Source organism: Aspergillus saccharolyticus, assembly GCF_003184585.1.
Source record: "Aspergillus saccharolyticus JOP 1030-1 unplaced genomic scaffold BP01scaffold_39, whole genome shotgun sequence".
Taxonomy (NCBI): domain Eukaryota; kingdom Fungi; phylum Ascomycota; class Eurotiomycetes; order Eurotiales; family Aspergillaceae; genus Aspergillus; species Aspergillus saccharolyticus.
The window spans coordinates 1-26,036 of NW_020290649.1; the positions used below are offsets into that span (position 1 = coordinate 1).

General features: G+C 53.9%; 9 protein-coding genes across 9 annotated transcripts; 2 read left to right on the forward strand and 7 right to left on the reverse strand.

The window, feature by feature from the left end:
* Window positions 1–961: 961 nt before the first annotated feature.
* BP01DRAFT_385827 (uncharacterized protein) lies at window positions 962–1,568 on the reverse strand (the record flags this gene model as incomplete). The annotated part of the gene is made up of 2 exons (XM_025577637.1): window positions 962–1,126; window positions 1,233–1,568. The coding sequence occupies 2 exons, from the start codon at window positions 1,566–1,568 to the stop codon at window positions 962–964; spliced, it is 501 nt and encodes a 166-aa protein (XP_025427956.1).
* Window positions 1,569–2,433: 865 nt separating this feature from the next.
* Window positions 2,434–4,598, forward strand: BP01DRAFT_394540 (DUF2985 domain-containing protein; the record flags this gene model as incomplete). Its single annotated transcript, XM_025578332.1, has 4 exons — window positions 2,434–3,203; window positions 3,265–3,663; window positions 3,718–3,792; window positions 3,841–4,598. The coding sequence occupies exons 1-4, from the start codon at window positions 2,579–2,581 to the stop codon at window positions 4,596–4,598; spliced, it is 1,857 nt and encodes a 618-aa protein (XP_025427957.1). The 5' UTR covers window positions 2,434–2,578.
* A 1,270-nt stretch (window positions 4,599–5,868) lies between these two features.
* Window positions 5,869–9,942, reverse strand: BP01DRAFT_142402 (uncharacterized protein). The gene is made up of 3 exons (XM_025570564.1): window positions 9,352–9,942; window positions 6,695–9,300; window positions 5,869–6,645 (listed from the first exon to the last, which is right to left on the reverse strand). Exons 1-3 carry the CDS (start codon window positions 9,798–9,800, stop codon window positions 5,933–5,935), a joined length of 3,768 nt encoding a protein of 1,255 aa, XP_025427958.1. The 5' UTR covers window positions 9,801–9,942; the 3' UTR covers window positions 5,869–5,932.
* A 623-nt stretch (window positions 9,943–10,565) lies between these two features.
* BP01DRAFT_425856 (uncharacterized protein) lies at window positions 10,566–12,515 on the forward strand (the record flags this gene model as incomplete). The annotated part of the gene is made up of 3 exons (XM_025579770.1): window positions 10,566–10,741; window positions 10,802–10,927; window positions 10,980–12,515. Exons 1-3 carry the CDS (start codon window positions 10,718–10,720, stop codon window positions 12,513–12,515), a joined length of 1,686 nt encoding a protein of 561 aa, XP_025427959.1. The 5' UTR covers window positions 10,566–10,717.
* Window positions 12,516–12,588: 73 nt separating this feature from the next.
* On the reverse strand, window positions 12,589–13,140 carry BP01DRAFT_142416 (uncharacterized protein). The gene is made up of 2 exons (XM_025570565.1): window positions 13,059–13,140; window positions 12,589–13,002 (listed from the first exon to the last, which is right to left on the reverse strand). Exon 2 carries the CDS (start codon window positions 12,944–12,946, stop codon window positions 12,662–12,664), a length of 285 nt encoding a protein of 94 aa, XP_025427960.1. The 5' UTR covers window positions 12,947–13,002; window positions 13,059–13,140; the 3' UTR covers window positions 12,589–12,661.
* Window positions 13,141–14,304: 1,164 nt separating this feature from the next.
* Window positions 14,305–17,948, reverse strand: BP01DRAFT_425857 (putative beta-glucosidase). The gene is made up of 11 exons (XM_025579771.1): window positions 17,278–17,948; window positions 17,119–17,211; window positions 16,956–17,063; window positions 16,831–16,907; window positions 16,669–16,776; window positions 16,433–16,611; window positions 16,319–16,387; window positions 16,054–16,269; window positions 15,710–16,007; window positions 15,421–15,659; window positions 14,305–15,364 (listed from the first exon to the last, which is right to left on the reverse strand). The coding sequence occupies exons 1-11, from the start codon at window positions 17,453–17,455 to the stop codon at window positions 14,584–14,586; spliced, it is 2,346 nt and encodes a 781-aa protein (XP_025427961.1). The 5' UTR covers window positions 17,456–17,948; the 3' UTR covers window positions 14,305–14,583.
* A 250-nt stretch (window positions 17,949–18,198) lies between these two features.
* BP01DRAFT_142423 (DUF803 domain membrane protein) lies at window positions 18,199–21,115 on the reverse strand. The gene is made up of 2 exons (XM_025570566.1): window positions 19,976–21,115; window positions 18,199–19,923 (listed from the first exon to the last, which is right to left on the reverse strand). The coding sequence occupies exons 1-2, from the start codon at window positions 20,991–20,993 to the stop codon at window positions 18,431–18,433; spliced, it is 2,511 nt and encodes an 836-aa protein (XP_025427962.1). The 5' UTR covers window positions 20,994–21,115; the 3' UTR covers window positions 18,199–18,430.
* Window positions 21,116–21,576: 461 nt separating this feature from the next.
* Window positions 21,577–23,983, reverse strand: BP01DRAFT_359773 (WD40 repeat domain-containing protein). The gene has a single exon (XM_025575762.1). It carries the CDS (start codon window positions 23,694–23,696, stop codon window positions 21,912–21,914), a length of 1,785 nt encoding a protein of 594 aa, XP_025427963.1. The 5' UTR covers window positions 23,697–23,983; the 3' UTR covers window positions 21,577–21,911.
* An 11-nt stretch (window positions 23,984–23,994) lies between these two features.
* BP01DRAFT_326213 (proteasome regulatory particle base subunit RPT2) lies at window positions 23,995–25,803 on the reverse strand. The gene is made up of 4 exons (XM_025572878.1): window positions 25,633–25,803; window positions 25,494–25,559; window positions 24,364–25,432; window positions 23,995–24,311 (listed from the first exon to the last, which is right to left on the reverse strand). Exons 1-4 carry the CDS (start codon window positions 25,633–25,635, stop codon window positions 24,058–24,060), a joined length of 1,392 nt encoding a protein of 463 aa, XP_025427964.1. The 5' UTR covers window positions 25,636–25,803; the 3' UTR covers window positions 23,995–24,057.
* Between the last annotated feature and the right edge of the window lie 233 nt (window positions 25,804–26,036).

Here is a 26,036-nt window from a genome sequence, read left to right on the forward strand (position 1 = left end):
TGGGACGGACTCGACGAGGGCGGCGAGACAAGGAGAAGGTGAGAGAAAAGGGCAGGCGACGGGGAAGATGGTGGAACTAAGCCAAATGAGGTAATAAGCTGCCTTAATATGCCTGAGACTGCCTGAAGATATCAAAAATGCCTGAAAGATGCCTGAAGGGACTAAGCGACTATACCCGAAATAGACGCCCGACGTGGACTTTCCTGTCGGGCGGTCTAGGCGGTGGACGGTCTGACATCACTCCTGCCCTTGACTCACTCTTCACTGTCTACGGAGTAACTACTGCGTCAATCCCACCTTCAGGCAGGAACAATTCTCCTTTCCTCTCCCTCACCAAGGATCCTCTTCTCCCTCTCGCTCCTTGTTTTATATTTTAAGGTATCCTTATTTCCTTTGACAATTAGGTTCAACTATGCTAATGGTCAATGGCGAAACTAGTAAACCTTTAGTTAACGTTAAGTGGTTCTTTCATTAGTCAGACTTGAATTCCCCCCGATCGCTCCACTGTCTTTCTGGCTGCCCTGCTTTCCCGCGGTGGAGTCTCTTTTATCACGAACGCGAACTTTCCTCGGAATGCGTAGGAAGTTACCCCTCAGTAACTTACCCCTCCTCCGCCCATGTCATCAAACGTCGCCAGTCACCCAGTCTGCTCATCTTTGCAACAATTTAGCCTCGCGTTGATGCATTCTCAGAAGCCTCATGCACGAAATCATGGACTAAAATGCGATTAAGCTCTCGGGTCCAGCCCGGGGGATCCTCGCTGCAATTAACCAATAACTAAGCAACGGTCATAAACTATGGACCGCCGACTTGACCCGATGGCTTCTTACCCTTACCCTACAAACATGGAGCTGTCACGACATATGCTTGAGGCTGACTCTCAAAACACATGCAAAGTTTGCTCTTGCAAGCTCTTCCTCAGAGAAGGTCAAAGACAGCATCCTTCGCGAATGGCGAAGGGTTACTGCGCGCCTTTGCGTGTGGCAACCGTTTTCATGGTTATCGACGTGTGTTCTTCATTGCACGGTTTAGCCGTAGGCGAGAGTTCACCCTGTCCCCCTTCTGATGCCTTGGGCCATGTGCTGCTGCGAAGGTTTCTACCTGCCTTCTGACGAACGGCGAAGCCCTGAGATGTCATCATGGGTGCGCTGCCATCTTCAACAGCAAGAGATCATGGGAGATCTCCCGGTTCATGCAGAGACGGATGTCTTTTTTTTGGAGAGATGATGGACCTTTCGACGTTTCGGGCTACCGTATTCATCGACATCTTCACTAGGTAAGAGAGTGATGGATGAGACGGGAGATAGTAGGTCGACAACCTGGTCAATTGGCTGTTCGCCCTGACGCTTCGTGCCTGTGGGGGTATTTTCCGGATCTGCTGCTGAAACCATGTTAGAAGTAGACGGCGCAGGGATGTAATTACCAGGGGCCAAGATTGAAGATGCAGGAGCAGCACGACTAGGTGGAGCGGGAACGGTGCTGGCAGACGCCTTCCAACTGGAGTGCTTCTTTGCTTCAAAGGTAGTTAGCAGAACCTGCTCCCAGCGAGTATCCTCCGTAGCTAGCATTGCTGCCTGTGCTGTGCAATGCCGATGTTAGAATCTCGATGCTGGGTGAAGGTGGGGTCTTGAAGAGGTGCAACGACTAGAGCACTCGTAGCCCGCGCAAGATGACTCGCTTCGCACCCATATCGGCAAAGAACTGGTCGGTGTGTGGCAGAACCAACCCTTTCATTGAGGCGGGTCGGGTTCGGAGTGGACGCCTGGGCTGTTTTGCTTACAGTCTTTGTGATCTTCGTCCTTGCCATGTAGATGACGCCGAACCAGAGATTCGAATTCAAAGTACGAATAGCTGAATTGCGACGACAGGCGTGAAAACATGTGCCGGCAGCGATAGTAATACAATTGCTAAATGCTGGCGCTGACGCAGGATCAAGAGGGATGGAAATGGACGACACGATATATGAGGATATATGAGAAGATGTAGATGGACATGCCCTCATTGGTAGGAGGAGGAGGAGGAGGGGGGGGGGGGGATAACGGATTACTGAATTGTGCTCTTTGGACAATGACTAGAGAGATTGTGTGGCGATACACATGCTGAACGACCTGCCCTGAGTGATCACTATGTACTTTGTACTGTGTACTTTGTACTGTTGTACTGTGTACTGTTATACTGTGCACTGTGTACTTTGTGCTTTGTACTTTGTACTTTGTACTGTGTACTTTGTACTTTGTACTGTGTATATTGTCGATAATACTCCGGAGTGACCTCGTATCGGCCTAATGAGGGTCAATGCTGCCACTCACCCGTGGTGGTCTGGGGTTAATCAAAGTTGGATAAATTAAGCTTTGGTCCCTTCCGAACACCCACTTCCCATTCTTCTTCCACTGCCCGCCTAAGTTACTCTTTCTCTTATTCTTTCGCCCCCCCCCAAAATCCCATCCATCCTTTCTTACCCACCCCCCACAATCTCTCCTCATCTCTTCTGTTATCAATCTCTCTTTCATGTCTGCTTAATCCTTCTGTATAACTACTGTCTTTCAGCTCCACCCCATCAGGTCGCTGTTGGCCTGCAATGGATTCTATTGAGCCTGTCTCTGGTGCCTCTGATTCTTCTCCGCCCGGCCAAGTCCGACCGACGTCATATACAGCACGTTCTCGGGCACCTTCGTTGCGGTCGCGACGGCCCTCCATCAGACTTCAACGCTTCCCTTCCTATGACAATGTTCGTTTTCAACAAACACAGTCTAATGCAGACCCCCTCAATGGACCTTTAGCCTCGCAGAATGCCCCCGCCCCGTCCAGGTCTGATCCGGATGATGACGAGGATGATGCCTGGCAGGGAAACCGGCGCCGCAGCAATTCCGAGCCGCGACCGGGTCGGTGGTCGAATACTCCCAACCCAGTCCTCCTCACCCGTTTCGCAACCGGAGATCAGATGCACACTGTCCATGAAGAGGCCTCTCCTCAGAGTCCAGGGCCAGCCGCTGACTCGGTACCGCCGCTGCCGCAGCAGAACCCTGAATCGTTACAAATACCCCGACGAGGGAGCCGCGGCTTCATGCGTTGGTCTGGCGGGGTCTCCACGAACCGTTTCACAAGGAATCGTGCATCGACAGTGAGTGGGAGCGCGCCTGCTCAGACGGCAGAGCCAGGCGACGAATATCGGTCACATATTGTCGATATCTTGGATGTGATCGGTAAGTCGCCGTGCACAACTTACCCCCACACGCCCCACTAGTTAACAGTAGTATGCTGCAGATCCCGAAGTGTCGGCACTTTCCACCCTTACCAATGTCCAGAACTCACTCTTCGTCCCCAACTTGGGGCCCTTTATCAATCGTAATCAGACGTATACTCTTTCCCCACCACCCGCGCCGCTCAGGAACCTCGACTCGTCGACCAGTGATGAAGGCGAAGACGAAGCTGAGGAGAAGGGCCGGGAGCCCGCGGTTCGTCCATCAATCGAGCACACTCTCACCTCGGTGATTGATGACGGCGGCGAGGCTCGATTTGCTGTCTTGCCCGAAGGTAGCAATCTGGCCGGTTGGTCTACGGAGGAGATTGAAGAATTGAACGACCATGTCCGGCATATGTTGCATTCGCGGAGGTCCAAATTCAAGCGTTCTATGAAGGGGTTCGGGAAATATGTTTCGAAGCGTACGTGTTCGATTCCGCTATTGTACTACCGGTTACTGACGCATTGTTCTCTAGCGCTGGGATTCTTGGTCACGCTGTATGCCACGTTGATCACGCTTTTCGGTCTTGCATGGGTGTTGTTCCTGATTGGTCTGTAGTTTGCCACTTCTGCTCGGATCACACTAACCGATTCATTAGGCTGGATCAACGTCGGAGGCCGACAATCGTACCTCATCAACGTCATCGACAATGTGCTCGTAGCCCTGTTCGCGATCATGGGTGATGGCCTTGCCCCGTTCCGTGCTATCGACACGTATCATATGATTTTCATTGCACGTTATACTTTCTTGACGTGGAAGATCCGTCGGAAACGGCAATTGCCCGATCTCATGGACAAGAATGACCTGCCATCGCGCCGAGAGGAGGACGTGGACGTCGAGTTCGGCGACACGCCGAAAGAGGAGGAACACGAGTTCAGCGTGCTCAACCCGGCGCAGCAGGCCAAGTTGATTCACCACCAGACCAAGCTTGCCAATTCGCACACGTTCTACAAACCGCACGAGACTTTTACTCATCATGCCTTTCCGCTGCGTATGCTTATCGCCATTGTGGTTCTACTAGACTGCCACTCGTTGTTCCAGATTGCGCTGGGTGCCTGCACTTGGGGCATCAGCTACCACGTGCGTCCGTTTGCGTTGACGACTGTTATTCTGTGTTGCTCGATCACTTGCAACATCTCTGGCGGTGTTTTGATTATGATTGGCGACCGGCGGACCCGCAAGAAGGATGTTGTCGAGCGGCTTTTCCGGCAAGAGCTCACGCAAGAAGCGATCAAGAAGATGCGGAAGAAGCGACGCAAGGAGGAGGAGCAGAGCAAAGAGCAGTCTCCTCTGACCCGGTCTCATTCCAACTCGTCGCGGACCGAGGACACAGAACCATTCCCGACTGTGGCTTGAGTCACCTACGCTACTAGTTTTCACGGGCGGACATTTTGCTGCTACGATACGAAGCCACGACCAGAGTAGGCTCAGCGCTACCCATAATACATTCACAAGCTTCTCCGTTCTAATGAGGGTTATACCGATTGGCCTACAGTGCCCACGAACTCAAACCAGAGGGTTCACATCTCACTACGGGCAAAACACGTTTCTTTCACAAAAACTCGTGCGCATTTTGCTATTTAGTTCGTTCGATGCAACGCATTTTGGCATCTTCTGGATTCTTGCTTATATACCGTTTGCTGTTTACTAGCTTTTTTTACTCGCCTCAGCATCTTGATACCAATGGCACTGATGATACGACTTGACTTCTACATTCTTTTTATGTGTCAGCCACTGCACGTAGTTTAATACTGTACCTAGTGTTCCAATCTTCCAGATAAGCCATGCAGCTAGATCACAGCAACTGACCCGATCCTCCTCCAGTCAATCCAGTTAGAGTTAGTTGCACAGAGATAAAAGACAAGCAAAGCACAAGACCCTCGCTCCGACATGAAACATTATCCTTACCCGAAAGTTAGCAACCTTACTACCATTGATCCCCCATGCTCCCCATGATCGCCCCATTCCAATCCAATTGACTAACCCTGTAGGGGGGACTTCAAGTTGTATGGGGGGGGGTGCATACTTAGTGCTGATACTGTTAACGGGGGGGCCCGGGTGGAATTGACACGACTTACTTGGGGGTTGTTTGAGGGGGTTGTTCAATTCTGAGATTTGCTTGGCTTCAGGGGGCTTTTCTTGATGGGATTTATTCAGTTGATCTGGAGTGTGCTTTCGATGATTTCGAGTTGCACGGATCGGTTGTTGATTACTGCGGATGATACTTGCGGTAAGTTGTTTCAGTAGCGGTCAATGGAATTAACTATATTCATGAATGGTTTTCTATGTATAACAACGATTGTGAGTAGGGTAGTAGGCAAAACAAGGAAATGGCTAGGCTGGTTCCAGCTCGGTATAGACATATAGGAAAGGTGTCGGCTCATGTACAGTAAAAAAGACTTAACTCACGCTCGACACTTGTTCAGGGCGCCTCAGAGCCGACAATTCAGCGGAAGTTAAGATGTATTTGCAAGAAATGACAACAACAGATTCGGCGGCGTCGAAAAGCAAGGAATCCCAGATCGTCATGCTCAAAGACAGCTTGATTCCAATTCAAGAGTAAATAAGGTGCTCCCCGCACCAACTCGCTGAACAAACATGAAATAAGAAAAATAACGAGAGACAATGGTTAGTCAACAATAGTAACTGTCCTGGTGCAGGCATGTACGGTCTGTGGGGACCCAACATATTTACAATTCGCGGTGGATCGATTCTCCATCCACCGGTTTTGCGTCTGATCGTCGCGTGGAAAGGATCTTCTCCAGCGCATCGAGCCGCTCGCGCGTGGATCGAATCGCATGGTCCATCTCCAGATCGGACATCTTTTCTTCACTCAATTTGCTCGCAAGAGCGCGTTCGCCTTGCATCTTCCGCGACAGATGATGCGTCCGTGAACCGGCCGGCTGGCTAACCGTGGGAAAGGCAAGCCCATCCATGCCGACCCGGTCTTCGAGCCAGCTCCAGAGCTCACTCTCCTCACGGCGCCACATCTCCTCGTAGGCAGCTAGACGCTGTGGCAGAGAGTACCCGGGACATCCGATATCGTGCGACGCCGTGGATGGGGATGACCCTCGGAAGAAGAGCATAAGCAATAAAATGCCAAGGATGACAATGGTAACATTGCCGCCCAACAAAGGCGTGACAATGTCTGAGACAGGACCAAGCAGCCCATGCAGCGGTTCCAGAGGTCCCCAAGACTTCGCTTTGTCTGCGGCCTGCTCTGCTGCCTTGGCCTCTGCCGCAGTGTCTTCCTGAGCGGACTCACTCCTCTTGCGCCGGCCCTTGCCTTTGCCAGATTTAGCACCGCCAGCGCGACCGCGAGGGGCAACTGCAGCCTTGAGAGCATTGACAAGTTCGGTTCCGAAAGTGGTTTGGCCATCAATGGCACCCTTCTCAATAGGACCTAGTCATGTCAGCATATCTGCTCACCCCTTTGTGACATGTCGACATACCTTTCAGCCAGCTCTTTCCGGACCACTCGATAGTACAGGTCATCAGGAACCGCGTCTGGTTGTTTGCCGCCCAGGTGAACAAGTATTTGGTCTTCGTACAGAAAACATTACCACTGGGAACATCCGGTGTCTGGGTACTCAAAGTGACCAGCACCGCCTTCTCCAGATCCAGGAAATCCAAGGTTTCTGTGCTGATACACTTGGTCTGCTTGGGCCCAATGGATCCATTGAGCGGTTTGATATACGAATACTTCCTGGTTTTGCTCTCGTTGGTGAGACCTTTATTTCCTCCCTCAAACTGGAGCTCGCCAGACTTCTGATTCTCGACCAAGAACTTGGGTATGAATGCGCCTGACGCTGGACCAAAGATGTAGGAGTAGACTTTGCCTAGAGGAGCAGGAATTAATTCATCCTTGATCACCTTGTCATACTGGCCTGATGGATCGGTGAACTCAGTCGGAGGGTGGCTGGCTGGCCCAGGGAAGTCCGAGTCACCATCACTAGGCGTCGACTTGCCTTTGGCCTCACCGTTCGATGCTGACTGTCCATTGTTGGCCCCTGGGAGAAGACCCGAGGCTTGGCGACTAATAGTCTTCGCAGGAACGGACTTCTCGCTGCCGTGAACGCTGGTGGCTCCTTCAAAGATGCTATCGGCATTGTCGCCTTCCTCATCCTCATCATAGATCTCATCCTCTTCGTCACTTTCCACATCGCTTCCAGCAGCCTTCTCCGTCTTGTCTCCAGTGCCGTCGGTGACCCTCGTCCCATTCGCTGAGCTTTTGAGGGCGGGGTGATTGATCTTCCAGATATTGACCATCAGATCATATGTGGACTCTCGACTAAGAAGACTGCGGAAGGTGTGTCGCGCATGCAGTGTCTGGATAGCAATTGCATTCGGAAAGACCATCGCAGTCGACTCCTTCTCGATTGCCACGACCTCATCGAAGCTGATGACCAGTGTAGTCACCCAGCCGAGGATATTGCTGGAAAAGCAGATGTGCCCTTCAGAAATATAAATCCGACCCGCCAAGATAATCTCGCGCTGCAGAGCGCAGCTATAATCCTCGATCAAGTAGTCATCCTCGGGAACACTGCGGAACAGCTGGTGAAAGTCCCGGTTACGCTTTTTGCTGGCAACGGCGAACCCGGTTAGCCTTGGTACACTCGCATTGGCCCCGGGGGCACCTAAGGCTATTGCACTGGCACCAATAGCACCGATAGTGGAGGTGGTAGCTCCAGATGAGCCCCGGTTTCTGCGACGAACCATCCGGCTTCGAATACTGCCGCTCCGATACGGCCGGGTGCCTCCCAATTCACCTTCGACCACACTACCGCTGGGCGTCGTCTGATCCCCAGTCCCTTCCCTGGTGAGCGAGGTACTGGATTGACCATCGAGGCCATCGTCCATTGGCGGGGCGAGAGACGTGCCGGCCGGCTGCTCGTAAGCCATGGTCACGGCACGAGCGGCGCGGCTATCTTCCAACCTGGCAGCTGCTTCATCACGTTGCAGAACGCCCGGGCCCTTGCGCTTATCCGGCAGGTCTGGCTTTGTAATAACCACCCCATCTGGGGTGGAGACCGATCCGCCAGGAGGAATTGCGATGTCCAGGTGGCTGAAATCCAGGTTGCCGGATCCCAAGGTATCAACAGCCATCGGTTTCTTCTCTTCTGACTTCCGCGTTTCCGGCTGAGTCCCATTTTCCTGCTTCTCGGCAGGGCGACCGTCGGACTCTCCTGGCATCGCTTGACTGACGCTGCGACCCTTCGACTGTGCATTGAGACTGCTACTGAGAGACGAGGCGGCATTCTGCGCAGCAGAAAATACCGACGAGAAAAAGCTCGACTGCTGAGCGCTTGGGGGAGGTTTGCTTGCTTTGTTCTCCTCCGAAGTGGGAGCCATGGCGGACACCGAGTTCGACAGCTTGCTCGGTTTATGACTCGCAGCGGAGGCAGACCGCACGCGCCGGTGGGAGATCATGTTGCCGGAGGGGCTGACCACTACCCCTTCCCTCGACTGTATCGAATCGGGCGAGGCTGTCACATCGGGAGAAGCAAAAAGCTTAGGAAACTCCGTCCGGGGAGTTGGCGGAGTTACCGTGGTTGCAGGTTGCGGGATTGCCGTGTGTGGAGGCGTTCTGGGAGCGGGCGCCTCCAGGGCGGAGAGCGATTTATGCTCCTTCAAGTCTGTCCTGATCGGGGCGGGGATTTTGGGAACAGGCTCAGGCTCATCTTCAACGATGACCGGTGCCTTCTTGGCCGACGCGCTACCACTCCTGCTTTTTGTGCTCGCGGCGGATGTTGAGTTTGTTCGGTCTCGACTAGGCTTTTTTTCGTGGTTCGAAGTGAAGGCATTCTTGAAGCGTCGGCCGGGGGAGATGCCTCTCTTCTTTCCGGCTGCTGGCACGCTGAGGGTATGACCGTGTTGGCTCGTGGGCCTTGAGCGTTCCGAGTCAGGGATGGACTCGGGGCCAGCGCTCGGACCACTGACTATAGATTCACGGTCTCCCTGAGCGCCTTCGTCAGCTTCCACGGAGGTTGTTTTGATCAAGGGGGAGGACGAGGTGTAGAAGCCACTATGTGAGTTGTGAGAGGTCAGCGGTGGCGTCCTAGGGATAGATGTCAGCTAATATCATCGCCTGCGACCAAGCATCACTCACCGATCAGGCTCAGAATCGTCGGTGAGGAGATTAATGGCGTCGTGGTCTGGAGGAGGCGGCAGGTCGTTGATCAAGGACGAAGCGAGAGAATTAGCGCCCCGCGACTCGTTTGAGCGGCTTTCCTGGATGTGCTCATCGTCGTCCAGCTCGTACTGAGTCGGCAGCTCGTCTGCTTGTTTTTGGGCGTCTTTCTTCTTTTTCTTGTTACGACGCGCGGCTAGTAGCTTGGAGAATCCGCTGGAGCCTGCCTTGGCGGAGTCCGCATCGCCGGATTGTGATTTGGGCCTGTCGGAGCTGGAGTCGATGGAAGAGGAGCGGCCATTGCTGCGCGTTGAGCTGGCCATGGTCTCCAGGTCGATGGGAGTGGTTTTGGTGCGACCGGAAGAGCTTAAGCTTCGCAGGTCGGAGGAGAGGGGGGGAACGGGGTCGGAGAGGAGCGATTCGTCCATGGCGGCAAGTATGAGGGCAGAAGCGGAAAGGGGGAGGTGGGATGTATGCGGAATAAAGAGTATCGCAGGACTGGATCAAACTATGGACAGTGAAAAGATCATGTTAGAGGGTAGAACCGGTCTATCTCTCTACAGATTGTCGGAGCGTATGATCGGAGTGAAGATCCCTGGAGAAAATGAGGGGGAACGGGAAAGACAGAGTTGCTGAGGAGAGGAGGTTCGCAGAACCGCAACAGTAGATTGTTCTTCTGATGGTGCAAGAGAGGTGCAAGAGACAGGGAATCTCAATTCCGGACGAAAAATGCAACCTGACGAGAAGGAGAAGCAGGAAGTGAAAAGAGGGGGGAAGTGGAATCGAGAGCCGGATCAGGGGAAAGTGGATTTTTGGGATGAATTGGGGAGAGAGGGGGGAATGACGAGGAGAAGATCTCAGCCTGAGCTTTGAGGCCACCACACGGAGAGTACTGAGTAAGTACTCAGAGTACATACGAATACGATCTATAGCTATCTTTAAGCTGTAGTGGAGACTGAAGAAGACATCTAGCCCTTTGGGTCCGATTTGACACATTATTAGTAGCTCAGTTCAACCAAGTGAATGCTCCCCGTACAGGATACAGTGATACCCAGTACAATACAATACTTCGTACCTGTCACTTGTTGGTCTCTCACGCATTTGGACGCAGTGGGAAGGTAATGTTACCGTCACATCCCCTCGCAAAAAGTGATGGCGTCACTCCCACAATTGCATTCATCCTCTTCCACTGCCTCTTATCAGTGAATTATTTCCCTACCAACTCACCGGACCTATTCTCCGTCCTCGAATCTACACCACTTGATCATCCCCACAGACCAATGATCATCGCTTGATCACCCGGAGTTGCAAGTTTCCAGTACCTTAATCCTGTCCCGCAGCCGGCATGGAGGCCGCTCCTCTCACTTTGGTCAGCCCAGCCCCTTCGGTCACTGCACTACCAACTCGAGCTGACCGCTCGCTTATCTAGGCTCATACCCATGCTCGAAATGCAGTCCTTGAGACTCGCAAGTCAAACCCAGTAGCAGCCAGCGAGGAACATGATCTGGCCGCGGGGGAATTTGCAACCGCCGCCCAACACAGCTCGGACCGAGAGGTGCGTGGCTTGTCATCCCACTATTGGGCTGGGCTCACACGCGTCAACATAGGCTCTCCGAACCCTCCAGCTACTGGAACAACACCACAAGAGACTGGCGCAGATTCTCCGATTCCAGCATGAGAACCCCTCCAACCCTGCCTCGACAAACCAGCCCGCGTCGGCGGAAGCTGGCACAAGAACCTCGACAGATGCGCAGCAACAACCCCCTAGACTGTCGGGGCACCCTCGACTACCATCACGAGAGTCGTCGTCCATCGTCAGCAACCTAGCATCGGCTCGTGGCATTCCCTCACAGCCCCGTCGCTCCTCTCCCGCATCCCCTACTCTCACGTCTCAGCAAGCGGGGGCGAAGATGACCGAGGGGCCGGCCAAGATCCGAACCAGCGAGTCGAGACTGCGCGGGATGCAAGCCCAGGGGATGAAAGAGCGGGTGGGCCGTTCATCGACGTCGAACCAGCCCCGAACCCCGCCCCTACCTAGTCCTACCGATATCACCTCACAGCAGTTTGCGCCGTCTAACCCTTCCGAGTCCCAGCAGAGGAACCGGACTGTGGCTGAAGAACCGTTCCAAAAGTTCTATTCCACGTTTGAAGGGCTGATCTCCAAGATATCGGCGCCCCTTGCGTTCGCCGGCTTGCCGCTGGGCTCCGATGCGGAATCTTCCGCCAACCGCAAATCCGCCCCGGACACTCGCACGGACCGGTACAACGCCATGTCCGACCGTTCCCACCATGCCGCAGACCCAGACATCAACAAGATCTTCTCCAAAGCGGCCCTCCAGGCGATCCGCGACACCACCGGCGGAACGCCGGGAAATCCCGCGGAGTCGTTCTATGTAGTGCCTACCACTGGTGGAACCGTTTCGTACGCGGGGATTTTGACGCGAGCCGAGAAGGAGGCCCGCAGGAGCAGCGTCGACGAGGGCGACGAGGACTTCGTGGACGCGCGCGAGACCCCGTCCTCGCCCGAGCTCCGGCAGAGTCTGTCTGATGTCCGAGGCAGCCAGAGAGGCGCAAGGGGCAACGACAAGCTCGCCAGCCTAAACCCCAAGACCATGGAGGAGCTGCAAATGGAGAACCAGGCGTTGCGGCAGCTGTCGGATACGCTGTCCAAGCGGCTGCATATGTGGGAGGTCAACGCACAGTCCTCGTCGATCGCGTTGCAACAGTCCCTCAAGGCGATGCATCCCTCGAACGCCCTTTCTCCGGACCGCGCAGCGCAAGGCTCGGCTGCGATGTCGCCTGTCGGGGACTTGGCCTCGCCCAGCGAGCCGGACCCGCGCATCAGGGAGCTGGAGGAGGCCGTTCGGCGCAGCGAGAAGCAGATGAGACAGATCGAACGGGATAACGAGAAGCTGCGGAATCATCTCTCGCTTTACCGCGAGAAATGGAAAGGTCTGGTATCTAATGCCAGAACCCGGCGGGCGCCGGGGGGGAAGGCTGCCCATGGCGGAGCCGCGACGCCGCAGGCTGCAAATCCCAGTTCGTCGGGAGACCCGGGAGACCAGGGAGACGCAGGTAGTCAGGCCAAAGATGCTGAGACTGAGAACGACCCTAGCAACGAAGCAGATGGGAAGGATGTGTAGGTGGAAGGACCGGCCTGAGCGATGGTGCTTCAGGTAAAAGTGTTTATTGCATTACTGGTGTTGCACCGCTTGGTTCCAACATACATTTCCCCTAGTCTAGGCTGCATTAAGGGTAACAATTGAATTCTGATTCACGCATGGCTTCATTACATGACCAACCGCCTTCGCCAGCCGCAGCGACGCCTGCGCCCACCTCGGGCAATCCGCGAACGTCTGCAACATCCTGCCGCGATTGTAGATCTCGCCCGCGCGCGCGGGCCCAGAATCAGCCGGCGAAGTCGACCTCGCGCGGAGGCGTTGGGTTGAAGGGAGATGGTGGCGCCGATTTTGCGGTGGAGGGCGGATTGTTTGAGAACCTCCTTGTTACTTAGTTTATGTAGGGCTGTGTTGGGCTGCGAGACCGGCGATACCGCCGCCGACAATGATGACATATTTTGAACGGGTCCCTCCGAGCCCTAACTCGGCGGAGCTCGGCCAGCAATAACCACTGCATGCCATCTCAGATGCTCCACCGACCAGACAGGATATATATCTACTACATACCTCTCGTACTCCATCTCATCTCTCCCTCCACCCAACCAAACAATTAGTAGAAGCAAGAGTTAAGTAGTACCACCACCACCACCACCCTCCAAATTCCCGAACCTCCCCAATCCACCTACACCGGCGCCAACGCATGACCTTCGACTTTGGGGTATTTGGAGGGGTTGTACGTGCCTTTTACAGTTCCTCGAAGCAGTGTTCCCTTACGCTTGATTCCTGGTCACCTACCTTGTGACTGCCAGTTATAGTTTACTTGAGTTGGACCCTTGTGCCCCTTTATACACCTGACCCACACTCAACCCAATCAGCCCTAACCCATAACCCATAACCACCCAGAATCTCCCCCAGCCCCACCAAGCTTCTATACCTTAGGACCAATATCAAGTGAAATGCATAGTAACCTAGGCTACACATTTGATGGAGAAGAAGAAGAAGAAGTAGTTCGATAGTCGATGCTCGATAAGATTGTGTGATTCACTATTGATTGCGGGGGGAACGTCGATGACTTCCAACCCCCCCGGATTCAATCTGTCACTGCAATTCCTCCCTCTGACAGCCGAGGTATATGGACAGTGAGTCATTGTAGGTACTGTAGGTATCATAGCTGTAGTAAGTTATGGATATCTCAACTCATACTGCCAGTAGTATATCTTGTATCTTGATTATCCAACCCTCACGGCTCATTAGGAACCCATCCAACCTCATACTACTCAAACACCTCCACAACCACCAAAAGACATAAGGAGTCACGCTCGAGAGCTGGGGCTAGCGCTGTTACTCATCCTGTGACTCATGCTATTCTAATACTGGCTCAGGGAAGGGAATATCCCGCCATCGGGCCGTTCGTTCATCTTTACTGATGGGTCCTGCAAGTTCGTGGGTAATAGCAGTCTTAGCGCATGGAAGCGGTGCATTAGGCGAGATTGTATCTCTGGATCGTCTCACGGGGAGAGAGAGCAGACATCGTCGATGCGGATATGTTCTTATTGGCTGTGTCTTTGAGCTATGACCCCGCGGTATGGGGTCAAACCAACGGCGAGCGGAGGGTGGAGAGCTCGTTAAACCAGAGGAGAATGGCTGCAGGACGGCTAGACGAGCATTTAGGGTTTCTTTCCAGGTCCACGTAATGGGCAATCGGATCGATCGAACAGCACCCGTTGCATCTCTCTTTATCTTCACTTATGCCGAGGCTACCACTGTCTAGATCTCAGATCAAAGTCATCCCGGTTCGAATCATTTACTCTCTGATATTTTCTCGTTTCGTCAAATAAAGTTTTAAAAACCTGTCACCCCGACAGCAAAATAACATCTGTTTCGCGCTATTTATTGATGACAGACAGTAGACTACACTTCTACCTTCAACTAACCACCATCCCAACCAACTAGAGCCACTCATCACAAGAGCTTTAATAGAAGTATTCAAAGAAAGTGATTGAGCGAACAATCAATAAGCAGGGTAGGTATCGAAGCAATTGACCCGGTGATTGCCGCCACCCACTGTACCACTCACCCATCCGCATCAGACCTACTCAACATAAAACGTCGCATTCCCCCGGATATCCGCCGAACTGCTGCCCACCAACACCGCAAACGCTCCCGGCTCAACGACATACTGCATCGAGCGGTTCCAGAGCCCCAGGTCCTCCACCTGCAAATCAATCTCCACCGTCTTGGTCGTGCCAGCCGGGATGACCACTTTCTCGAAGCCCTTGAGCGCCCGGTTCGGCACCACCACCGACGCGATCACATCCGACACATACACCTGCACGACCTCGGTGCCGTCGCGGGTGGCGTCAGTGTTGGTCACGTCCACGCGGACCGTCACCGTGTCCGAGGCGGTCACGTTGGTCTGGCTCAGCGTGACGGCGCCGTAGTCAAAGTCGACGTAGCTCTTGCCGTACCCGAACTCGTAGATCGCGGTGGGGTCGCCCAGGACGTACTGGCTCTCGAATTCCAGGGTGCCGTTGGGGAAGGCGTGGCCGGCCGGGCCGATGTTGCGCGCCGAATTGAGGAAGTCGTAGTAGATCGGGAGGTCGCCGACGAAGCGCGGGAAGCTGACGGACAGCTTGCCAGAGGGGTTGTAGTCGCCGAACAGCACGTCGGCCAGCGCATTGCCGCCTTGCTCCGACGGATAGAATTGCTGGACGAGCGCCGCGGTCGAGTTCGCGAGCCAGGTCACGTCCGTGATGGGCTTGCCGCTGGAGAGGACCACGATGGTGGGGACGCCGGTGTCGATAATAGCCTTGACGAGCGGGCCTTGGGCACCGACGAGGGCGAGGTTATCCAGATCAATGTGCTCGCCGGTTCTGTTGGTGGTTAGCGGCGACGTCTCGGGATTACATGCAAGCAATAGGCAACTCACGTCGCGTTGTAACCGGACCACAGCTCGGTCTGGTCGCGAGACCAGGTGCCTACGACGACAACAGCCACGTCCGACTTCTTGGCCGCTGCAATGGCTTCATCGAAGCCGGACTGGTCGTTGCTCCACCGCTCGCAGCCCTGGGCGTAGTTGATCGTGGCGTTGTCGCCAACAGCAGCTTTGATGCCGTCCAGAGGGGTTACACCGCGGTACTGGCTCTTGTAAACGACGTAGTCTCCATACTGTATATAAGTTAGTAGATGCTCTGGGCCGAGATAGGCCAATCACTCACGTTCATGAAGCCATGGGCCATGGGCCCAATAACGGCGATGCTGCCGCTCTTGTCCAAAGGAAGGGTCTTGTTGTGGTTCTCCAGCAAGACGATAGACTCCTTGTCCAAGGTTCTAGCGAGCTCGACCGCCTCTGAGCTGTGGATCAACTTGTGCCACTCCGACTCAGGAGCAGCAGGGAAGGGGTTCTCAAAGAGACCCATTTCGAACTTGGCCCTCAGAATGCGCGAGACAGCAGTGTCAACAGTCTCGATGTCCAGCCTTCCGGACTCTACAAGCTCCGGGATCTTCTGGAAGTTGCTAGACAGGGTTAGTCTCTCGCAGGTTACCAACCTAGGATACTTACAAGGAGCCACCACCCATCTCAACGTCGTTACCAGCAGGGAGTGCCTGCAGGGTGACTGCTTCCATGTCGATTGGAGAGGCTTGACAGAGCTTGAAAGCGGTGCACAGTCGATCAGTAGCGCCCGAATCGCTGAAAACCCAGTGCTTGAAACCCCACTCTTCTCGCAGAACCTTTGTCAGGGTAAACCAGTCGGCAACAGCGGGAATGCCATCGTAGCTAGATGCATGTAAGCAAGGAATCTTGTTCCCAAAAGCATCAAACTCACGAGTGGTATGCGCTCATGACACTCCATGCACCTGCATCGATGATCGCACGCTTGAATGAGTGCAGCCAGCTGCATCATGTCAGCATAAATCTTAAGATTGTTAGCTGTACTTACGTAGTACGAAGATATCGCTCTCCTCCCTGAACTGGCGCAGTGTTCAACCCCTGTTCAGGGGCACTGAAGCCCGCAAAATGCTTGACAGTGGCCGAAACGTTGAGACTCTGCAGGCCTTGCACATAGTTGTAGCCAATCTCGCCAGCAAGGTATGGGTCCTCCGAGAACGTCTCTTCGACCTGTTAATCAATTAGCTAAAAAGCCTAGCCTAGCCTATGTCCAAGTCATGAGCTTACCCGCCCATACCGCAGCTCACGGGCCAGGTCAACCACAGGGGCAAATAGCTGGTTGACGCCCAGAGTGAGAGATTCTTGACTGATGATTTTGGCCATTTTGGAGACCAGCTGTTATCGATCATTAGCCTGCAGGGCTCACTGGAGTTGGTGTCCACCACTCACCTCACGGTTGAAGGAGCAACCATATGCAATAGGGGAATTGAAAATAGTGGCGTTCTGAACCAGGAACCCATGAATACCTGCAGCCGTGAGCAACATCCTCCCCAAAACTTTTGCATCAAGCCTACCTTCTGACTGAACAAGCGCAGGAATACCAAGCGTGGTGTTATGGATCAGGTAGTCCTGCGCATGCTTGATGTTGGTCACCATCCAGTCCCACGGGACCGCATATCCAACTGCCCGCTAGTCAGCTTTCCCATCGCGATAATCAGCATGATCAAGGACTCGTACCGTAGAATCCTCCCGCCTTCATTTCCATGTTCGCGACCAGACCCGTGTAGTTGAACGCTCCAGTTGTGGTGTTCATCCAGTTCGCGAGATCCCCTGCAGTAGCAGTCAGCACAGATTATCCAAGACATTTAACGGATCACCCGCGAGGAAGACTCATACCTTGCATCAGTTGTCCCGTCTTGTCGTGGATGGTCATGCGGCCCAGAAGGTCACTGACACGATCCTCCACCGGCGCATTGGGGTTCTTGTACAGCGGTGTTGAGCCATTGCTACTGGCAGTGACACCGGCGCAGAGGTGAAGAAGCGCAAGCCCCTTGGCTAGCAGACTGACACCCATTGTGAAAAGGTGAGGGAAAGAGGAGCTGGCTGACTTGACAAGCCGACGCTCAATCTATTCTCACGCTGCAGACAAAAGAAAAGGGAAAAATTGGCCAGTCCTGGGATCAACGTTCTCGGACCTTTGAATGGCCAGGCGCAAGGGTGGTATTTAAATTCCCCTCCATGGCATAGTCGGGGCTCCCAGGACCCGGTATGCAATTGAAGTGGAGTTCAGCCGTCAATGGAAGTCGGAGATGACAGCGTCTCGATCTGAGCTACTTTAGGCTGCTCAGGCAATTGTTTCGGAGACGAGAAGCAGCTGCGATGGCATCATTAGTTTGGAACAGAGCTGTGGAGGCGAGAACGAGAAGACGAATGAATGGCCCAGAAGCTATGAAGCACAAGCGGTTCTCAATTCTGATTGATGAGTGGTCCGGGCCGAGGAGGCAGAATAGATTGAAGATGGAGAAATCAAGTTCCAGGGTGATATTCACGGCTAAATTGCAGGGTGGGGAGAGAGGGAGAGGATGAGGGGGTGAGGGATTGTCGCTACCCAGTCGAGAGAAACTAAAAAGTGTCTACTCCGGAGTAAGCCCGGGGAATTTGCCAGGGTCTGCTCAGTCTTTTCCGCCTATCGAGACCCTCGCTCTGCTGCCAACTTGCCTGCACTTTGCCCTTCTTCAACTAGACCAAGGTAGATAGATTAATAAATGCTTTTCCGGTGAGTCGTATGAGTTGTCAATCAGTCCACCGTCTTCATGGGCGCAGTGACCATGTCTTTCTTCCATTGACTGCAAACACAGTATTGTACATACAGAACTGACCTTCTGCTCCGCCCCTCAACCCGAGGATCACAATGCTAATGTCTATTAAAAACTTATATGATGTGCGAGGAAAATGCTGAGGCTATGTGAACTTATCTCCTCCCATATGTTACTCGAAAACAATTATGTACTAACAAGCGGTGTGTGACTGTCACCTGAAAGCTTCCAGTCTATACCTGCGCGTCAGACTCAGGGCCCCGCTGGGCTGGGTCACTCGGTGCCCCGAGACCACTGTCATCCCTTGGGTTCTCCGACAGCGGTGGATTGGCTGACCCTCTCCTTGCCCCGGGTCTGTGCAGAACACCGCCGAGCCAGGCCAAACCCCCGCTCCACGAATCACTCAAACTTCGCAGTCTCGAAAGCGAGACCACGTCCTGGGGCTTAGGCGTCCGAGTTCCGTCTTCCGATTCGAGAGCAGGAGTGGCGACACCGACAGTCACAGGAGCCGTAGAGAGCTCACCCGTAGAATGAAGCCGGGCGTCTGACAACGGGAACCGGGGGGTCAAGCCCGCCCCAGTACTCCCATCTAAATCACGGATGGTCTCCAGAGTATCTGCGTTGCGGTTTCGAGTGTATCCGTCCAAGACGGTCGTACTCAGCTGCTTCTTCCGGCCGATCCGTCGTCCAATCCTCCGGCCCTTGTGGGGGCTGATCTCGTCACGACGAAGTGACTCGGCAACCACCGCACTGAAACCAGACGAGATTGCCGGGAGAAAGGCGCCAGGCGAGAAGTTGGAGATGGAATTGCGGAGCCTCCGTGCCGGTGGAGTCTGGGGGACAACAACATTCCGAACGTTCTGCTGAGATCCGTCAGCCGCTGACGCAGTAGGCACGTCTTGCGGTTCGCATTCTTCTGCGCCAGGTGCAGGAGGGAAGCGAAGTAGGAATGGTGATTCGTGTGTATTCTGCACAGATTGCTCTGGAGGAGTAGATGGACGCTGACTTGAGGCCGAGGTTGATCCCCGAGACTCAACCCAAGGGTTCCTCAGAAGCGAGCTGGGATGCACAGGTGATGTGGGCTCGTCGGAGCGACGGGATTCTGACTCCGCAAGCAGGGAGCCCGTTGGCGACGATGGTGCAGCAGAAAGAGCCCCGCGGGGAGTGGGTAAATTGTCGTCGACATCCTCAAGACCATGGCTGAGAAGTGACCCAGCGGGGGAGTCCATGTTCCCATCTTGGAAATTGCGGACTGTTCGTCCCGGCTTATGTGCTTTGGCTTGAGGGGCCGGTGGTGGCGACAAGTCGAAATGGTCGTAATACCGCTCCCCAGCAAGCAGCCCAATAGCCTCTTCTTCGTCGTCGGCCGAAAAAGAGGACTCGGTGTCACTACGAACTCTTCCACTGGTGATGAAGTACACTCCCAAGAACGTCAGCAGACAGCCACCCACGAATTTGCTGGCACGCTTCGCCGTAAACGACTCGAAATCTCGGTACAGGATGGCGCTTCCGACAATGACCGAGAGAGTGAAAAGCACAAACTGAGTCGGTATCACCTGAGTTGAATCGAAGCGCTGCAGCGCTCGGTTGATGTACCGAATCTGCATGACTGCGCTGAATATGAGGATGAAGACAAGGAGATAAGTGACCTTGAACGTAATCACATGCCAAAAAGTGAATGTCAATAGAGAAGAAACACCTTTGGTTGACAATGCGGTATAGCCACCTGCATAGATAATGAGCGATCATCCACCAAGGCCTCCACAACGAGAACATACCGTATAATGCGACCAACCCGACATCAATCAAGATTGTCTTCGGTCCATACTTGCGACTAGCCCACATCAGCGCAACAATCAACGCAGCCGTGAGACCTAAGTAGAGCTCAAACTCCCAGCGCGTTATCATGACCCAGATATCGTGAGGCCCAATCTTCTCCTCCGACGACGGCGCACTGATCACAACCACCACTGCGCCCGCAATGGCGATGAGAACCCCCCAGGCATCACGTTGCCGAAACTTCTCCTTGAGCATAAAGGGTGCAATGACGCAGTTCGAAATCAGCGCGACCACTCCCAACGGAGACACGATGGACGCTGGCGCGAACCCGTAGGCCATGAAATTGCCCACTTCGCCCACCGACATGAGCACGATTCCGACCCACCAGTACGGAGAGCGAAGGTAGGATTTGCGGCCACTACGGCGGTCGCCCTCGTTTTCCGGCCGGACAGTGTTGTCGGACAGCAGAGAGTCCCTCGTGTGATCCTGCGAGTCGCCGTCATCGTCGCGGTACCGCTGGCTCCAACCAGAACGAGCCGGTGCGTCCTCCGGTACAAAGTCCGGGGATTCGTCCCTGTAGCGGTCTTCAAGAGGTGCACGGCCCCGGCCCCGATTGATTTCACTCTCGCCCAGATCGGATTCATCGAAATTCCCAGTCAAGCTGGTGTTATCATGGCCTTGGTGGGCGCGTTTCCAGTCCAGTTCCTTTCGTAACTTTTCCTGCTCCCATTCCCGATCGATTCGAATGTGCGCGTAGCGTTGAATATTGAGCGCCAGGGAGATCAACACGTTGCCAACCAGCGCCGTCACGATTCCAATTAAGGAAGACCATTCGTGCATGCCCCCTGGTTCTCCCTCACCGTTGCCGCCATCGTGAACGGGACTCGTCGTCGGAGAAGGTAGAGATGGAGATGAAGAAGGCAAGCTATAGGCTAGAGCGGTGGGCGAAGGAATGGTGGAAGACAGGAGTGTGGTGAGCAGACCTGCTGCCAGGGGTACCTCCCGCATGTGCTCCATATGCAACGAGCGCTCGGCGTAAGGGAGCCGAGGGAGTAAGCGGGAATGTCGAGGAAGAGAGTTTGGGGGAGATAAGCGGAGGGTCCGATTGTTCGCCGAGGATTGTCTGTGTAGGATCAAAGGACCGCTTCAGCGGTCTGCTGCAAGCCTGAAGAGGAGATGTAATGGGCTCTTAACGCCAGGCCAGGAATTTTAGTCAGTTCACCAAACTTGCGCTGGTGATTGATATCCTGAGCCGTCGTTCATGCTCCTGAGAACCACCGCATGCTGTGTTTGGTCCCCTAAGCTTCGTTGTTGGTCAGATGCGGAGATATGGGAGGAGTCGCTTGTTGAACCAGTCAGGCGCGCTGAGGAGGCAAAAACGAAGCTCGAGAGCAAAGAGCCGGTCAAAGGTAAGGAACGGGGATTTAGTGAGAGTTGAGGGGAGTAAGAGTCGATCGAGCGATCGGAAGAAGAGTTGAGTTGATCTGGGCGGAGGGGAGAAAGAGTGGAAAGATGCCGAGCGAACCGACCAGGAGTCGCTCGGGGCTAAATTAAATAGTAATTTATTCTCCCTCCCCTTAACTCCAAGACCAAAAAACCTGAGCAGTCACACCTGCAGATGAATCAAGCTACGGAGTACAGAAAAGGCTGTTGTATCCTCCAAGAACAGCAGACATCATTATACTTCTAATTCAAGCAGTTATTAGCCGTGATATCACACCGCGATCCGAAGAATGAGGCGCCTCTTTCTCCACCCTCTCCTCCACCCTCTCTCCCTGTCGGTCCAAACGTCATCAAGCATGAACTAGTCCAACTACGCGAGAAATCTCCGTGACTCCGATTCATGCAAGTCTAAGTCGAAATGACTGCTGGATTTCACCATCTGTCCAATATACTTACTATATGCAAACACTCTACTCAGATTTTGCCCGCTGACTACCTCTTTGCCCGCTTTTTCTCCGGCTTCTGCTCTTCATCGTCGCTGATCTCCCGATAGATGGGTGTGGGCTGTGTTTCCTTCCAAGCCTTGGTGAAAATTGGGTCCTTTTCGGCCTTGTCGGCGTACTTCAGCAGGGCCTCCCGAGGATCCTCGTCCCGCATGGAACTGAGAGGAATGTTCTCCCGGATATGTTTTTCATCTGGTTGCGACTTCGCGAACGGAGTCGCAGCTGGCATATAGGGTCTTCGGGGATCCTTGGGACGTCCCGATGCTGTCAACCCAACAGTCGGATGACGGGCAGACCAGGTAGACGAGCTGTAGTGAGGGACACCGTTCGAACCCACCACAACAGAATCGCCTGAGATTCCTTGGCTAAGGTCCATGGTGAGACTAGGGTCATCGTCAATATGGCGGCGCTTCGGTGCTTTAGACATGACCAATGCGGCACCCTTCGTCGACATGTTCGGGTTGTAGAGAACATGCGTCTCGGCATTAGCAGAACCGGTGAGGATCTGGTTCATCTTCTCGTGCCATAGGACACTGATGACGGGGGATCCTGGCGTAATCGGCGTTACCAGTTCCGGTTTCAACGTGGCAGGGTTCAAAATATGCAGGTGGCCAGTTTCGGAGCCAGTAAGCACATTCGCCGAGGAGGGTGAGAAGATGATGTTCGCAGTTGTATATCGAGAACTCGACGGGTGGGTTGCTGTAGAGATCGGTTTCTTGAACTTTCTCGTATCCCAGAGCTTGATCAAATCATCTCCGCCTCTAGTGACAACCAGCCTGCCGTCGGAGCTGATGCCGATGCCGCTCGTCCAGGTATCCTTAGTATGTGCATCGCGAACCTCACCACTCGGGCGGGTGAACGGTCCGTCTCCACCCCACATCATCAAGCTTCCGTCAAGGGCAGCGCCGATCAAAACATTCGGACCGCCCTGTTTAGGCGAGCCCCATGCGACGGCGGTCATTTTGCTCCGACCAGCGGATCCAGCCATCTTGGACTTGTGCACAATCACTTCCTTCTGCGTCCTCCCCACATTTGCGTCCCAAATGCGTACTGTGCTGTCGGTGCCAGCCGTCACACAAAGGTTCTCGTCGGTCGGACTCCATGCTCCGCTGGTGACCTCCGAAATATGCCCTTTGGTGTTGTGTAAATCCCTCAAGTACATGTCACCCTTGACAAACTCAGTAACCGTATCACCATCGCGATTGAGTATCCTCGGCTGCGCTGTGGCAGAGACGACCATGACATAAGTAGGAGCTAGCGGGTTGAACGCTGCGTAGTGAACGGCGTGGTTTTCTTGGGCGGCGGACTGCTTCTTCGCGGACGGGTCGACGGATTTGAAGGCGCGTATAGTCGACGGCGTCATGGAGGCAAAATCATGCAATTTGATCGTACAGTCCGTCGAACCAGTAATCAACCGTGAACCTGCCGGGTCGACAGTCAAAGTAGTCACTGCGCGGTCATGGGTCTTGAGCACCATCTCGTGGGAGACGGGAAACTCATCCTCGTCATCGTCCGAATCGTCGTCGGAGTCGGAGTCACTGCTTCCATTATCATTATCTGATTGCGCGTCCCTCGCAGTGGGCGCGGGAACGGCCGGCTCTTCAGTTTTAGCATCGGTGTCTGATCGCGTCTTCTCGTCGTCGCCGTCGACTTTCGCGGCCACTTCAGTACGCTTGGTGCGGTCGATCTGGGTGTTTACGTCGGTTTTCTTCTCCTGCCGCCCAAAACTGGTCGGGAAGAACTTCTTGAAAGCTTCCTCGTCGAATCCTTCCATTTCGGTTTGGTGGCGGGTTGTGTTGTAGGATGAGGACCGATGACTTCAGACGACATTCTGAGGATGTTCCTGCTCATTTGCTATGTTTGTCTGGTTTGTATTGTTTGAGATGTTTTCAGATGGCGATAAGAACGGTGTCCCGATAACCCATGCTCCATAAGACATGACGTGACGTCTAGGATATCTCAGCGGGCCCAAACAAGCAAAACACTGTCACTGGTAGCCTCCTCCTCGATATTCATGTCTGTATTTATTGCAAGCGGAAGACTTTGTACGGCAGATAAGCACTAGTATTATAGGAACTTGTGTATCAAATCACTCGTCATGCTACTATAGATCTACGTACACCACATTATCGCGTCTACAAGTACAGTCCCTCCACTGGACCTCCATCCTGCTTGGTCTTCATGATGCGCTCCCGGGCAGCACGGAAGTCATCCATCTGCACTCTCATGCGGCGTTCTCTCAAGGCCATTAGACCGGCCTCGGTACAGATGGCCCGAATATCAGCTCCCGAAAGATCATCCTTTTGGTTGATGAACTCATCCAAGTCAACGTCATCTCCCAGCGACATCTTCGATGTGTGCAGGGTGAAAATCTTCTTCTTAGTGTTTTCTGAAACATAGTTAGCAATTAAACCAGCTGGGACGGCAGGGTGGACACTCACGGTCGGGGTTCTCGAAAAGAATCTTTCGGTCGATACGTCCCGGGCGGATCAAGGCGGGATCCAGAGTCTCGATCTTGTTGGTGGCCATGATCACCTTGACATCGCCCCGGTCGTCAAAACCATCCAGCTGGTTCAGCAACTCAAGCATGGTACGCTGGATTTCACGCTCACCACCAGATGTGGAGTCGTAACGTTTCGTACCAATAGCATCGATTTCGTCAATGAAAACAATGGAAGGAGCATGTTCGGCAGCGACCTGGAAAATCTGGCGAACCAAGCGAGGACCGTCTCCGAGATACTTCTGAATGAGTTCGCTACCAACAATACGAAGGAAGGTAGCGCTAGTCTGGTTGGCAACGGCCTTGGCCAGAAGGGTCTTTCCTGTACCGGGGGCACCGTAGAGAATAACACCTTTGGGAGGCTTGATACCCATCTCCTCGTACAACTCGGGGTGGAGCAGCGGAAGTTCGACAGATTCACGGACCTCCTGGATTTGGGTCTCCAGACCTCCGATATCTGCGTAAGACTCTGTTGGCGCTTTGTCGAGTTTCATGACGGAGACGAGTGGATCAGACTCTTCCGTCAACACACCCACGACGGAGACCGACTTGTGATGCAGGAGGATACTGGCACCTGGTTCGAGCAGATCCTTGTCGACGAAGGACATGATCGAAACGTAGTACTCTGGGCCAGTGGCGCTGGAGACGATCGCGTGGTCGTCGTCGATCAATTCCTCCAGGTTTCCAACGCCCATGGGGCTACCTCTCATATCATCGACCCGGCTTCTCTCGTCTGCGTTCCTGTCCGTGATCTCGAGGTCGCTCCGGCTAGCGGCATCAAGTGCAGCCTGGGCCTTGGTCTTGCGCAGACGCTCCATGTTCTCGACATATTCTTCTTCAAGCAGGAGGTGGTCGTGGACCCGCTGCATGCGGAGGTATCGTAGTTTGCATCGTGATGTCGGGAAGATATCGGGAAGCTTGGAGGCAGTGCTTGGGCCTGCAGCCTTGCGCTTCTTGCGTCCGAGACGAGTCGTCGGGGGAGGAGGAGGTTCGTATCTGGGCTTATCCTTCTGTAGATAGATGTCTTGGTGAGCAGACGCATCCTGACTCTGGGCAGCAGATTTGACGTACCTTCTTATCCTTGTCGTCTCTGCCATCCCCACCAGGCCCTCCGCCAATGTTGGACTGCTGGTTACCCTGTTTACCGAGGAGTGTTAGATTGGTGACATCAAGAGAAAGCTGTGGACGACAACAAGGGCCGGCAACGTACCATAGTCCTAAGATATTAGTGACACAGGGCAGGAATTACTGAAGAGAAAATAAATGCCAGAGAGTGAGGAATAAAATTCGATGCAGATAGAGGGAAGAGAGTGCAATCGAGCTGTCACTAGGATGGATGAGGATGGGAGGCGTGAAGCTGTGATGAGATGAGCAGCAGCTGGGAAGCTGTCGTCGCCATCCGTTCCGGGCTTGGCGCTGCGGCCACAACGCATCACCGCGTCACGTGCTCCATCTTTGCCTGATATTTGAGGCCGTCAATACAGCCCAATCTAGGCTGCTGCTGTACAGTACAGGCTGTATACATACCACTACCGATCTAGCAGTCCGTTTGATCATCCATCAGTAAATCGATCCATTCCACTCATCTTCCGCGATTTCTATACAGCACAACCG